General features: G+C 35.3%; 1 protein-coding gene across 1 annotated transcript; it reads right to left on the reverse strand.

Moving 5' to 3' along the window:
- Positions 1 to 2,060: 2,060 nt before the first annotated feature.
- On the reverse strand, positions 2,061 to 16,050 carry LOC125657568 (uncharacterized). Its single transcript, XM_048888231.2, has 3 exons — positions 15,746 to 16,050; positions 2,749 to 3,135; positions 2,061 to 2,583 (listed from the first exon to the last, which is right to left on the reverse strand). Exons 1-3 carry the CDS (start codon positions 15,857 to 15,859, stop codon positions 2,575 to 2,577), a joined length of 510 nt encoding a protein of 169 aa, XP_048744188.1. The 5' UTR covers positions 15,860 to 16,050; the 3' UTR covers positions 2,061 to 2,574.
- Between the last annotated feature and the right edge of the window lie 606 nt (positions 16,051 to 16,656).

Here is a 16,656-nt window from a genome sequence, read left to right on the forward strand (position 1 = left end):
CCGGGATCTATATATAGAACACTGAACTGTCGTGACAGAGGTCCCGGGATCTATATATAGAACACTGAACTGTTGTGACAGAGTTCCCGGGATCTGTAGAACACTGAACTGTCGTGACAGAGGTCCGGGATCTATAGAACACTGAACTGTCGTGACAGAGGTCCGGTATCTATATATAGAATACTGAACTGTCGTGACAGAGGTCCCGGGATCCATAGAACACTGAAATGTCGTGACAGAGGTCCCGTGATCTATATATAGAACACTGAACTGTCGTGACAGAGGACCCGGGATCTATAGAACACTGAAATGTCGTGACAGAGGTCCCGGGATCTATATATAGAACACTGAACTGTCGTGACAGAGGACCCGGGATCTATAGAACACTGAAATGTCGTGACAGAGGTCCCGGGATCTATATATAGAACACTGAACTGTCGTGACAGAGGTCCCGGGATCTATAGAACACTGAACTGTCGTGACAGAGGTCCCGTGATCTCAAGAACACTGAACTGTTGTGACAGAGGTCCCGGGATCTATATATAGAACAATGAACTGTCGTGACAGAGGTCCCGGGATCTATAGAACACTGAACTGTTGTGACAGAGGTCCCGGAATCTATATATAGAACACTGAACTGTTGTGACAAAGGTCCCGGGATCTATATATAGAACACTGAACTGTCGTGACAGAGGTCCCGGGGTCTATAGAACACCGAACTGTCGTGACAGAGGTCCCGAGATGTATAGAACACTGTATAACGTCTTACTGTATTGCGTGGTGTTTTTCTATGCTGCAAAGTGGATCTACTTCCCAATATTATTTAGTATTTAACAACGTTGTTGTGTATTTCCTAGAATAATAGGGAATTACTCTGTATCGTCTGCTACATGTATTTCCTGGTATTTTCAGATTTCCTGATACGTGAATTTCTTTTCATTTTATATATTTACGAGCATTGTTGCGTATTCATTACTATTGCGTCGAAACAACGTTTTATCTATAAATGATAATCTCATAAATCTCACAAAAAATAAAAAATAAAGGGTAGAGCAAACATGGACCTTTGGACACCAGGGGTGTTTTGGAAGAGTAAGCATTTCCTGTTGACCTGTGACATCCGTCGTGAGCTCTCTCCCTTGATCGGGTAAACGGACAAATGTGTAGTCAAAATTAGTATGTAAAGTACGGACTAACAATTGGTACAAGCACGACAGGTTATTTTTGCAATTAGATCGTTATAACGAACATAAAATATGCGAAATGCTGACTTTAAACGAGACTGCTGAAACCTTTGTAATATCAACGTTTTTTCAGTAGCCTACCTTGATATAAGAATTGATCATACGCAGATCATACTCATCAGAATTGTTAGATACATGTATTTACCAATTTCGCTGGTTATTTCTAAGTATCCAGTTTTGTTATGTATTAGTCAGTATTTCCCAGTATTGTTAGGTCTTCCCCACTATTGATTGTTATTTCCCAGTGCGGTTGGACTTTCAATAGTATTGTTCATCATTTCTCAGTACCGGTCAACAGGGAATGTTTACTCCTCCTATGCACCTGATCTCACCGCCATTGTGTCAAGGGGTCCGTGTTCATCCTACTATCAAGTTTGTATTCCTTATAGGAGTTGTGAGATTGATCAAAGTTCGCTATCTTCACCTTTCTTTCACTGTTTCGCACAAGTGCTTCCTAGTGGCAGCACTATTGCACGGTGTCTATCAGTTCCGATTCGAATTCGGAATATAACTATTTTCTGACCTGGATTTCTGAGATTTCCTCAAATTTTGACTGCTCAAAGAAAATAAAAATTAAACTTAAATGTTTGAGACTTCTTTTTTTTTTTTTTTTTTAGAGAGAAATCCAAGCCGGGAATTTTGTCAACCATGGCAACGCAATCTTATGTCTATCATCAGCAATCACTGCAATTTGATATCAAATGATTTGGTCTACACCGATATCCGATGAACGAATTTCACACATCTTTGAACAAATCAGCTAATTTTCAGCATTCAATCTGCAGTTACATATGGGGTCAAGTAAAACGAACGAAATAAGTTAAAATAATTTTATTTGAAATAAACAAGTTTCAGTAAATGGATAAAAGTACGAGAAATAAAAGAACATGTAAATATGATATGCAAATAAAATAAATATTTCACGCTAACTTGATGTTGTTTTCATATCTAAAATGACAAAATTTGTAAATGTACAATATATATTAAAAAGAAATAGGGAATAAAACCAACTCACACACCGAAGCACACTTCTCCAAAATAAGTATGATAAATACTGCGATGAGGAAAATAAAAGAAGACCTAAATGACTAATTAGACAAGAAAAATTATACATGTATCTTACATATCAAATTCATACATGTATTTTACATATCAAATTCATACATGTATTTTACATATAAAATTTAAACATGTCTTGTACATATAAAATTTAAACATGTATTGTACACATAGAATCTGTACATGTCTTGTACGTGTAATATATTACAAGGATATTTGGAATTAAAATCGTACGATGGACGTATTGGTACAACGTTTCCTAATGATTTCTTTAATAGCCCTGCAAAGTGAAAAGAGATAGAAACTTAAAAGACATTTAGGTATTTTTTTTTTACTGTATGCATTTTAAAATGACGGAAGATTACTCCCAACAGTATGTATAGTTTCTAGAAGTTTTATTATGAAATCATTTTGCAATGCGATGACATATAATGTTTAATCTTACCGCCATGTTTCCAGTTTTGCCAAGTTTTTCAAGAAACTTTTCGTATCCCCTGTAAGTACCCCTTTTTCTGAAACAACCAGTGGGGTTACAAAAGAGGCGTTTCTGGAAGTCTGGTTGGTTGTCTAGTTCAACATCCGGGTAATTCAAAGGCTCCAGATCTACAGACTGGGCTCTCTTGCGTCCATTGCTGCATCCGAAAAATCCGTTACAGAAGACCCTTTTTTCTTTTATCTTTGTGGAGTCTTTTTTGGTAGGCTTAGGTATGCATCCTTTATTCGCGCAGAAGAGCCTTTTCTCTTTTCCTTTTGTGGGGTCGTTCTCCTCTCTTAACAACTCCTCCGCGAGTAACGACGCCAGTTTATTGACATGTGCTTTAGAATTTTGAATCTGAAGAAAAAAAGATTCAGTGAACAGTATCGTGGGTAATGAAGTGTGTTTAAACCACTTACAACGAACACGATAAAAACGAATGAACGCTTATTGAGAATTGATATTTATTCCCCACTGGTAGGAAAATAACGAGAATTGTATTGGATATAACGGAGTTATAATGATTCCCCCCCTTTTTTTTTTTTGCTATATAGCCCTATCTTATTTTATGGAGGTTCGCTATATAGCCCTATCTTAATTTATGGAGGTTTGCTATATAGCTCTATCTTATTTTATGGAGGTTCGCTATATAGCCCTATTTTATTTTATGGAGGTTCGCTATATAGCCCTATCTTATTTTATGGAGGTTCACTATATAGCCCTATCTTATTTTATGGAGGTTCGCTATATAGCCCTATTTTATTTTATGGAGGTTCGCTATATAGCCCTATTTTATTTTATGGAGGTTCGCTATATAGCCCTATTTTATTTTATGGAGGTTCGCTATATAGCCCTATCTTATTTTAAGGATGTTCGCTATGTAAACTTCATCATACTACGTGTTGTATGGGGCTGCTTTGATCCCGTAAATTACTTTCAATTTCTAAAGTAAAGACTATTTAGATGAGGAGTACATGTTCTGCTCGATCGTTTGTTTGTTTTATGTCCTGTCGAGAAGTTTGTACTCACATTGATACGTCACCAGCTGTAGGTGAAATACTCAAGTTAGCACTCAAGGTCGTAGCAGTGAGGGTTCTTTAACGTACCATTGCCTGCCGCGACACGGGACCTGCGTTTTTAAGTCCGTGATATTCACTTCTTAAGGAGGTATGCTACACCAGAGAAATTTGATGTAGATGAAAAGTGGAGGATATGTACAAAAATATTTTGAAGTTGAAAATTTTCAAATTTACTTTATTTTGTAAAAAAAAAAAAATACAGTTTTAGTAGAAGGTAATCTGAAAACAAGATGTGTTTGTGAAACACAAATGCCCCCGATAATGGCCAATTCCGATGGCCAAGGTCACAAGGGCAAATATCTTGGTACCAGTAGAAAAAACTTGTCAAAAGAAATGCTCATGTATAATATGAAAGCTCTAATATTTACCATTTAGAAGTTATGACCAATGTAAAAAAAAAATTAAAAGTAAGTTAAATGTCAAGGTCAAAAGGTTTAATACCAACGGAAAGGTCTTGTTACAAGGAACACTTATGTGAAATATCACAGCTCTATCACTTATTGTTCAAAAGTTATTAGCAAGGTTAAAGTTTTCAAAAAGTAGGTCATACTCCAAGGTCAAGGTCACAGGGTCAAAAATATTGGTACTCACGGAAAGGTCTTGTCACAAGAAATACTCATGTGAAATATTAAAGCTCTATTACTTATTGTTCAAAAGTTATTAGCAAGGTTAAAGTTTTCAAAAAGTAGGTCATACTCCAAGGTCAAGGTCACAGGGTCAAAAATATTGGTACTCACGGAAAGGTCTTGTCACAAGGAATACTCGTGTGAAATATCAAAGCTCTATCACTTATTGTTCAAAAGTTATTAGCAAGGTTAAAGTTTCAGACAGAATGACATATTTACAGAATGATAGACAGGACAAAAACAATATGACCCCCGATCTTCGATCTCGGGGGCATAAAAATTTAAAACCCCTGCTGGACTCGAACCTGCGACCTACAGTTCAGCAGTCGGTATTCTAACCTACTGAGCTACTCGGCTAGGTATTTCACTGTAAAAGGAAAAGTCAAAAATTGCTGATAACGATTTTTTCATCCATGTTTTTAAAGGAAGTCAGCCATTATGACGATGTAGAGTACTACCTTCATACCGAACGTATAATCACTAGCTATATTTACGTCCCAGGTGTATGGTCGGTACCTTGGCAAGAGTGGGGCTCGAACTCGTAACCTCCCGTACGCTTTTCCACTGAGCTTCCGCGTGTTCTGGTTGGAGAATGGCGGTGGTCCTACCATTTTACATACTATGATAGCATGAATGACCTCCCAGATGACATTAAGAAGTCAACATCTTTTGAAATTTTCAAAAAACGTCTTAAAACTCATTTTCATAAATTAGCTTTATAGATTTTCTAACATGTAAAGAACCGTGACCGTTTTATTATATATAAAAAAAAAAAAAAAAAAAAACGTTTGGCTGTGGATCTTAAAAATAGTTTTTATTAAATTTTTTTTTTTATTATTCTTTTTTTTTTTTTTTTTTTTTCTTTTTTGGAGATAATTTTACAGATATGCATTGTATGATCTTCAGTCATTCTGTCATTTAATTTCATTTTATTGTGTTTTATTCCTCTTCTTACCCTTGTAAAGCGCCTTAGAGTAATTTGTTTAATATATTAAGGTGCTATATAAATTTCATTATCATCATCATTATAATTGTACAACTTCCACTTGCTTTTCAACTTGTTGTGAGAAAGTTAACAATTTCGTACAACAATACTGTTCACAAACAAATACCACACGGGAATATAGCCCAGGAAGACAGAGCAATCGATGAAAGATAAATCGTGGTCTCAAGACCCCCAAAACAAGCAGTAAACTGACGTTTTCATTTAAAATCAAACCGACCACAGACGATGAAATACTTTCTGACAAAGAATTACAAAATCATCATGGTTTTGTCACAAAAGAATTAAAAGAATGAAATAAAATATATTTTCAGACCCCAAGGCTTACATAGGAGATTAGATGTTTTGAACTGCCGTGTTTTATCATGATTTACCGCAGCAGTAAATTTTTGATGTCATTTTCAATAAAAGAAGACTACTAGAAAACTGTACACATCTACATGTAGCTCAAGGGTGCAAATAAAGTTTTCAAAGTGTCCTCACACGTGTCTGCGTGACGTATTCACCTTAATCGCCGATGTACTACGCCTAATGGGGGAAATTTTGTGTGCATTGTATTATATCGCCAAATACAGTGACAGCATTTATTTTTGTTGCAGTTAACTTTCGCGGTTCAAAGAAATTCTTTATCATGGGTGGGTGGGGGTGGGGGGTTCTAATGCATGGGTCTGGAGATAAACACGTATTAATTTACTTCACATATTCTGAAAGGGTTTCTAAATATTCCTTCAGGTTGTAGATTCTATGTCAAATCGAAGCCAGGAAAAAATTATTCGCGTGTGATGATATAAACTTTGTAACATATCATTTGGAATTCCAGAAAAGTGAAACAGATGTTTATCGGTGTAAAAGCATTATATACATCTATACTTGTAAATTAACAAATTTTGCCAATAAACTCCGGATCCGAAACGCTTGCTGTAGAGTTACCGCGCGTATCTATGATATTGTTTCAAATGTGAGGTGAAATCCGTAAGATTAAATAGAATCTTACTTGATTAGTAAATGTCGTAAAATCAATTAAAAACCTACTTCCGTTTTCGAAAAACTACCCTGAAATAACAAACAATAAGAGTACAGTGGCGGACACACTTTGGCGGATCTAAGCTAGTTATCTTTTTTCTTTTTAATGAAAACTTAAGAGATAATACGATATAAAGTAAATCCGTTGTTTATCGATGCTTGATTTTGATCTCACAGAAGAAATAAGTTTTGACAATTGTTAAATAAATAAAATATGCCTGTTCGTTTCTTCACTCCGTGATTTTAGTCTTGAATCAGCCTTATGGAAATTTCCAGAACGAAGCGCCAAAAACGATGCAGCATCATAGACGCTTAGGTCTACAACCAATCGCATACTCCCAGGCCTTCCCAGCAAGACGAAAAGTTCGATCGGTTTACAACATGATCAGCCTCAGAAGTTGTGATTGATCAGCATAAAATTGTGTTCAGTGTTCTTTATACTTATTATAGTTTTCACTAGACCCTTATTTATTATTTTATGAAGATTTGTAACTATATTACTTACATACACCTCAATCAACGAAGTACACCCCCCATATCCCGAGACTAACGACCTGACACATCTATGCGTTTTTAAACACGATATTCATCTGATATTTTCGATGTTCTTGATTTTTTCCATGATTATAGAAGTAACTGTTACGACTTTTTGTAATAATTTACAAGCGGTTACTGACATGTACAAAAACATGGATAAACACATAAAGTATTTTGGTTGAACATGTTTTGTGATGACACAGATCTTGAAAGTAAGTAATAACTCGAAAACTGTCCAATATGTCAGATACGAATGGTCCGGGGCTGTTCTGGGAAGTTTGCGCCTTATAACTTTAAAGTTAAAATATTTGACCGAAATTAGGTTGTACACTACCTGACAATGTCCAAGAAATCAGGCCACTGTTTACAATATAGCAGTTTTTCTGTTTGTCATTCATAGTGCATAATGTTTTCGATTATTGCATTTGACGAGACGAAACGACATGTATTCATAATTTCGCATGACCACCGCGGTGGTCTAGAGGTTAGAGCGTTCGCCCCGCATGCGGAAGGCAGGGGTTCAAATCTCGGCCGCGACAGACCCAAGACGTTAAAACAGGTAGTGACAGTTCCATCGCCAAACGCTTGGCATCAGGTGTGAATGTCACGAGTCCTCAGAGATGACCATAAAAACGGATGACCCGTGTTACAGTATGTGTGACACGCTAAAGATCCCTCCCTGCTCAAAGGCCATTAGCGCCGAGCATATGCCTACATTTTGCAGCCCCTCACCGGTCTTGGTGACGTCTCCATATGAGTGAAAAATTCTCGAGAAAGACCTTAAACAAGATACAACCAACCAACCAACCAACCAACCAATCAATCAATCAATCAATCAATCATACTTTTGCCTTTAAATTATCGCACTAGACAAAGACTACCATTATAAACACATTCGCAATACTGATTTTCAAATTATGAACGACCGCCCATTTTGTCTTCGGTCAACTATTCGGCATGACGGATTACAACTGCAATTGTAAAATCATTATCTAATTTTCAATACGGCGAGAGATCATTTATGTTACATAAGGAGATTTAATGTGGAGCTCCAAGTGATTTAATAATCAAGTTTAATTTACTGTGTATGATATTCATAAATATAACATAACTGATGCACACAATTTTTCAAATCATGTTCTTGATTTAAAGATATATCGCTCATTCAATTCATGTGCGCAACAATTCAAACACGCATTAGAAAACTCCTTCCTCTATGCAATATTATTTGTGATTGCGCTTGCGCGGGGTTTCATCTGGTGTAGTATAAATTAAGGTCTTGATTTTCTGAAGTCGAAGTACATCCATGAAAAAAAAAAAAAAACCCACAAAGTCAGCATCTTACATTATCTTCTATAAATAGCCTGCAACACGCTAAGTATAAAGAAAACGATAAACAGAACGTGATATCAAATAATCGGGATATAGGTGATAGGTCCCCCCCCCCCCCCAACACTTCCCCGAAAACTTGGTACGAGAGATTTATACATTACAAGTTATTGCCCCCATTTACATCTATGAAATTGAATTTCTCTGATGATTTTATATGAAAATCGGAAAGCCCAACAACAGACTAACACATAAAATCGGCATCGAGTGCAGGAAATTAAAGAAAACAGCAGGGTCACATCGGAACATCAAACACGGACTGTTTACTCATTTTACTGGTTTTCCTTCGACATGGTGTCATTTTAAGCATAATGATCTCTGACAAGTGATGGATACTTGCTATAATTATGTGTATATGTGGTACTGAGAGCACAGCTTAGTTACTCCACGAGGAGATGATTCAGACAATGATCCAGGAGACGACGACGACGACGACGAATGGGCCCATTTAATGGCAGCCTACGTCGTGTTTCAGTTTTTGAAATAACATCAGTTTAAAGCGCTTTGTTGCTTAATTCATCCAATATTTACACTGTATTTGACACTATTTACCAAAGGCAGTGACAAAAATTAGAATAAGAACAGTACAGCTTTTGCATTTTGTATCAACTCTAAAATTATAGGATATGCTATATGATTTATTGACCAATTATGGACCCACAGAGGGCAATAACATGAAATAACATTGATGATTTGAGACATATACAAAGAACATACATGTGTAAAACATACATTTGTTCTCACAGTATACAATTCAGATTGATTGTAAGCAACCATTACAAATTATGCGCTTTTTAGATACAGTGTAGTTTGTGTAAGAGCAATTGATTGTATATTGTTTAACGACCCTCTCGAGAATATATAAATCATATGGAGACGTCGCCACTGCCGGTGAAAGACTGTAAAATTTAGGCCTTTGTTCAGCGGTTATGGCCATTGAGCAGGCAGGGATCTTTATCGTGCCACACCTGCTGTGACACGGGACTTCGGTGTTTGGGGTCTCGTCCGAAGGACCGAAGCATTTGGTCGCCTCTTACGACAAGCAAGGAGCACTGAGGACCGAGGTTATCATGCAGCAACAAATGAGGATATCAAAAACATTGAAAGTTTTCAGATCAATGTGAAGTAGGTAACACGACCAATACGATATAGAATTATAAAAGCTCTATAACACACGTGACACGGATGTTTCATGTAGGTATGATAGTCGCATCTCTCTTTGATGGAGGGAGTGGACACAGAGCTAACTGTATCTCTTCGAACTGAATCCCTCTCGTTGGAAACAGGAACTAGGGCCGGGGTTCGCAAAACTAACTTGAGATCTATCATAAGATAGATCATAAGAGGGTCTTAAGCTCTGACTTATGTGAACGTCGCATTAATCGAACAAATCGGGTACGCGTGTTCGACTGCACATGTATACTGGACGCAAAAGCTTTCCTATGTGAAAAATCCTATAACTGAATGAAATGAAATAATATGAAAACTAACCAAAACATAAAAACGTGAAGAAATAGATTCACCCAACACTGCTTTCCTGTCTACAAACAATAAAATTATAAATGAATGGTATTCGAATACGTTTACTTGCGACCACATAGCGGCTACGAAGTCCGTGTGCATGCACTCAGACAAATCGGTGTCAAAAGATTTAAGATGCCCATGAAACGATGTCCAAACTTTTCAGCTGCTAAAATATCAGTATTGTTTGACGAGGTGGAGAAAAGGACTACAGGTCCAATGCTATGAAAGAAACTTGGGGAGATGTCACTTCTAGAATAAATGCTGTAAGTTAAACATTGTCGCTGTTTCCGTGTACACTGTATTGCGTTACAGTTCATACAGAATCATTGTATTAAGCCTTAGGGATTTTATGAGTTATATTGATATGCCAATGTCATGCTTTCAGTTATTTATTTATTCATTTTTCCAATAATGTTTTAGAATTATCAATAAGTTACCCGATATTACCAATATCATGAAATGCTCCATTTTCTCCATGTCATTGTATTATCTATGAGGATATTTATGTAACAGTTTGTTTTATATCCTAAATGTTTGTAAAATTGTATTGCATAACTGACATTGAATATAAATGTTCCATATATTTATTTACAGGTGCTCTTATCAATTGACAAGTACATGTAAATACACTAAAATACGTGTACAATGATTTGTTCTAAACACGGCTGACCCTAAGAAATATAGTGCAGATATAATGTAAAAAGAAATAAAATATAGTGCAGATATAATGTAAAAAGAAATAAAATATAGTGCAGATATAATGTAAAAAGAAATAAAATATAGTCCAGATATAATGTAAGAAATAAAATATAGTGCAGGTATAATGTAAAAAGAAATAAAATATAGTGCAGATATAATGTAAAAAGAAATAAAATATAGTCCAGATATATTGTAAGAAATAAATATAGTGCAGGTATAATGTAAAAAGAAATAAAATATAGTGCAGATATAATGTAAAAAGAAATAAAATATGATCGATATCGCAACAAAAGAAGCGTTTGTATTTGTTTTAAATGTAAGAAATTAGTGTATATTTCTAGACATTTTTCTCTGAAATATACCTTGTTAAATCATTTTCTTGAGAAGTTTGAAATAAGAATAGTCAAAATGTAACATAATATTCAATGAAATGAACTTATTTTTAGGTATAGCAAAACGACTAGACACCGACAATTTCGCACAGCTCTGTAAAATGATTAAAGTTTGTAACTAAACTGTATTTAAGAAACCACAAAGAAGGAAAAAAACCGGTTTTTTTAAAAAAAGATTCTCTTGAATCTCTAACGACTGCATGTGAAATACCTTATATTACATAAATCACACAATCTATTACATACAAGCACGTAGCACACAGCAGGGAGGGGAGGTGGGGTGGGGGTGGGGGGTAGTGGAGGGACTTGTTTTGACAAACGTACTTTTCCTTGTTAACCGTTATTTTTACAATATTCGAAGTATAGGCTGCCCCCCCCCCCCCCTTTTCAGCAGGAGTGGAAGGCAATACAAAAACTATATTTGAACAGAAGAACTGAATACATGCATGGAAAGGTCAACTTTTGCCCCCATCCCAATCCTCCCTTCCCCTTACGATTTATACAATGTATCAAGATTTGAAGTATTCAAAAATATGTTTTGCTTGTAAAGAATGTTCAGGATATGGTAAAGTGAACTTCTTCGACGACTGCCCCCCCCCCCTTCACTTTGTAGATGACTTACCACAAATTTAGACCTATACTTAGTGCTCGGGGTCTTATTTTATCGGATCAACTCCTACCGTGACACGTGACCTCATCCGAAAGCTTCCGTGACTGCTGATATTTATACCAATTGTACGCTTTCATAACTTTTATTGTTATCTACATAACCAGTATATATATATATATATATATATATATATATATATATATATATATATGTCTTGTATCCACTCAAGCGTTCAACAGAATACTAAACGTACCTCCAACATAGAAGACCTGCTATCGCGAAAATAGCGTATTGCAGAGGGTTGGCGAAGGATCACTACCTAGTTTTACGTCGAAGGTTTGATGACGACAAGGTACGAGCAGGGCTCAAACCCATCACCACTCGGTCATAGAATAAATCTCTGACCACTGCACCGTTGTAATAATTTCTGACACATAAGTTAAAAAAACCTACATCTAATTGAGAGAGAGAGAGAGAGAGAGAGAGAGAGAGAGAGAGAGAGAGAGAGAGAGAGAGAGAGAGAGAGATCCTTATTACAAGTTAAGAATACGCACCGGTTTACAATTGACAGGCATCATGATGAAAAAAAATTAATTAACTTGAAAATTAAGTTGCATTCATGTTACGTGTGTTTGTGTACATTGACGTAACGTGTGTACGTGTACATTATTGTTACGTGTGTACGTGTACATTCGTGTTACGTGTGTACGTGTATATTACGTGTTACGTGATACGTGTTACGTGTTAGCGTATCCATTCGTGTTAGTGTTCGTGTTAGTGTGTACGCGTACATTATTGTTACGTGTGTACGTGTACATTCGTGTTAGTGTGTACGTGTAATTGTTCCTCAATAGACTTAAAGAACACTTACAGATAATAGAGTAGAGAGGGTTCCTGTTCTATTTATAGATGTATTACCTGTATTATACTTATGTATATCTATATTGTGACTTTTCACACTGATGAATTTAATGCTGAAATTCAGAAAAGAATTCATTTGTCTATGCTAAGTATCTATAAAAATACAGGAAAATGAAATCCAATTGAAGGTTAACAGTGTCTGTGGTGATATTTTGGCGCATTTGGGACCACCACTTTCTTTTATGACTGAATTTGAAAAAAAGCTCAGGAACATCAACATGACCTGGGGAAGAACAGCCCCAGACAGAAAACGATGGAAAACAGCAGTGCGGGTCCTATGTTCCGAACGGAGCGGGCCCTGTTTTCCGAACGGAACGAAGAGGAATAAGTAAGCAAGTCAAAAAATAAAAAAAGAAAGAAAGAAAAGTACATATACTTTTTAATTTGCAAACGTTTTAAAAATTGGTTTCACGATTTCGACATAAAAAACAATATCCTCAATAGGCCTGTATGTTTCATGACCTACAGTTATCAAAACATATTCTATATTATGTTATAACAAATTCATGGAATAGTCTCAGATGAGTGTATTTAACTTTACAAAAATGGATATTCATAATTCATCTTCCTATAGAATTGAATTCCAAAAGCGACACTAAATAATAAACTCAACTTTTTCCTCTGAGGACTACACTACAAGAACCCGGCCCACCAATACATCCATTGCATTGATGTTAAATATGAATTTACATAAACATTGCACTTGATAAATTATAAATGTATTTTATTGCTTCGGGAGCAATCAACTAATATTTTCTTGTTAAATCGTGGAAATAGAAATCCTCTTCGCTGTCCTTTAAAGTGGCGTGACGGGTTTTATTATGCGAATCGACCGAAAAACATCAAATTCGGTAACATAGTACGAATTTCGTTTTTCTTGACTTACAACAAATTCGAAATGCGACACTGGTGTAATCTTTTTTAAGTAAAGTGGATTCAGAAATTCCAAAGGAAACTTCATATATGTACAGAGCTGCATATTTTATTGATATGACATGTAGCTATAGAAATCGACAGCTGTTTACCTAAAACTATCAAGTCGGTCTCAAGGAACGGTGTTAATAATTTATTTAGTGTTGTCGGTATATTTGATATTGCAATCTGTGAAATGAGCTGGGACATGTAACAAACGGTTAAAGTCGGCCCGTATCCATTGGGACTATACTCACATGTAATCCCTCGTCATCCGCCCTCCATAAAATTAAAGTGCCTCTATCTATTATGCATAGCCCAAACCCGCCTAGAAATATTAAGAGTAATTTCTTATGACATGCATTCTTAGCGCCGTTCAGAAATGAATTAGGGGCAAGTAAAGGCCATTAGACAAATAAAAAGCGCTTTCACTTTGCTCATTGGGGGAGGGGGGGGTCTTCTCTTTTTTGGAGATATTTTTAGATCTTACATCAATGCTGGTAACACTAAAGTAAAGCGTCATAGATATTTTGATTTTAAAAAAATTAACTGCACATTTTCATACTATTTTCCCATCTATAAAGGCGTGTATTCAACAATCTATTAAAGAAAGAATCATATCTCTTTGAGGTATATTGTGTCTATTAGAGATACGACATATTTAGAAATATTAATCCCATAGCCATGCTATGCAATTGAAACAGATAATTTAAGCATTAGTGTAATTTCTCGTGTCATATTGCGAGAAATGAAATGAAATTCGTGTTCAATATTACAATTTCATCAAATAAAACTTATTGGTTTTTCTTAATATAAGGCTTGAAGTTTGAAACGTGTATCTAAAACATCAATGTTTTCATGTGGGTTTTTTTGTTGTTTTTTTTTTGGGGGGGGGGGGGGGGTATCTTTTTCTCAATCGTATATTTTTTTTCAATTTTTTTTTTTTAAATTCAATATTAACCCATTAAAAATAACAGGCACACACATGATTGATTGAATATTGTTAACGTCCCTCTCGAGAATGGCATACATATGAAACTTGTGTAAAAAACATTAAACATAAAGTGCACGTGCATATTTCAATGTGTGTTTTCTTCAACAATATCGTTTACAAGTTTACAGAAAAGAATAGATAAATAAATAAATAGACAAATAGATAAATAAAAGAGCTGATTCGACATAACATATCTATCAAAAAAGTTGTTTATTGAAGTTTTCTGAGAAGTTTAAACTCTTAATTCTCCTTCGTGTTAAGAGTTGAATGAATCTACGGAAATATGCACGGCGTGAATACTGAGTGTGACGTAGTGACGAGTGCGTCTAAATACACATAGGTAGGCTCTTTATCCTATCTAAAACTTTCTCTACTTATCTCATATCCTGCCCTAGTATATATCTAAAACTTTATCTAATTATTTCATATCCTGCCTCCAGTATCTATCTAAAACTTTATATGATTATTCCATATCCTGCCTCTAGTATATATCTAAAACTTTATCTAATTATTTCATATCCTGTCCTAGTATTTATCTAAAACTTTATCTAATTATACCATATCCTGCCTCCAGTCTCTATCTATAACTTTATCTAATTATTCCATATCCTGCCTCTAGTATATATCTAAAACTTTATATGATTATTCCATATCCTGCCTCTAGTATATATCTAAAACTTTATCTAATTATTCCATATCCTGCCTCCAGTATCTATCTAAAACTTTATCTAATTATTCCATATCCTGCCTCTAGTATCTATCTAAAACTTTATATGATTATTCCATATCCTGCCTCTAGTATATATCTAAAACTTTATATGATTATTCCATTTCCTGCCTCTAGTATCTATCTAATAGAGGGTCCATTTATAAATTACATTTCTGTCAACAGTAAGACACACACACACACAGAGAGAGAGAGAGAGAGAGAGAGAGAGAGAGGAGAGACAGATTATTCCAAATATTAATATTATTTAAAAGTTATAAACCAAACATTACCCTCTTCAAAAATAATTATTTCAAAGTAAAGACTACTCTTAATGTAATGAATTCATTTTTATTCAACCAGTGAAAACTCACAAGTTTCTGAAATCTAACGACCATTAAACGGATGTTTTTCTTATTTATTTTCTTTATTTTTCTCATTAAATTTTACTGATTATTAAAAATAAAGCAGTCGATGTTTCTTATGAACATCAAACAACCGCGAGATTTACCTTCTTTTTAAAAAAAACAAAAACAAAAATGGACAATTTACCTTCTGTATATAATCCTCCCCGTAATCTGAACATTGACAAAACGAGAAAATGGTAAAAATTCCCAAAAAGACTACAAGAGTCACGGACTGCTGGAGAGACATCGTGCTGCTCATGCTACAAGTCAATCCTCTACTCCTTAACTGTCGATGTCCCGACCAATCTGCTGTGGTGGCACTCGCGGGCTCTTAAGATGTACGACCAATTACGTAAGAGGGCTATCCAAAATTCATGAGGGGTTCCGGTTGAACAGCTGGCTAGCCGTCACTATTGAACTGCTCTCTCGGTCTCTCCACGCAGCGCTATTAAATTATAGATAGCTAATTGGTAGAAAAGATGGCATCCAATGGAAATCTGTCACCTGAGATCACTACCACAGCTTCCGAGAATAAGACTGCTCATTTTCTGATATTTCTACAACGCAATCAATTTACCAGGATTTTTTTTTATTTTTTAAAAATCAGCATAAACGTCTGAATGATTATGTTTTCTATCTCTAGAATAGAAGAGTTAGCTTGTTAATGACTATGTCTTTGGCGGTATTTTATGTTTTATAACAGTTTAATGCTGTTGTCAAGCACTAGTAACATTACTTTCCTTGAACACGATTAATTGTGGTCTCCAGCTACTGTTACATCGACGTATAGAAGCTCAAAGCATCGAGACAGAACGTAAATAATGTAAAATGATCTTCATTATATCAACGTTATTTTAGAGTTTCGTTTCATTTTCAATGATTACAATCTGCTTTTTTTTCCTGGTGCCATTCTCGGTAATTTTAACAAGATTTATTTTTCACAAACAGTATTTTGGACTGATAAAAACTTCACATGCGTTAAAACTCAAAAGCTACATATGTATATTTCTACTTTTGTTTCCTCGAATTGAGCATTGTTTTGTGTTTGTTATTTCA

The sequence above is a fragment of the Ostrea edulis genome, chromosome 9 (genome assembly GCF_947568905.1).
Source record: "Ostrea edulis chromosome 9, xbOstEdul1.1, whole genome shotgun sequence".
NCBI lineage: Eukaryota > Metazoa > Mollusca > Bivalvia > Ostreida > Ostreidae > Ostrea > Ostrea edulis.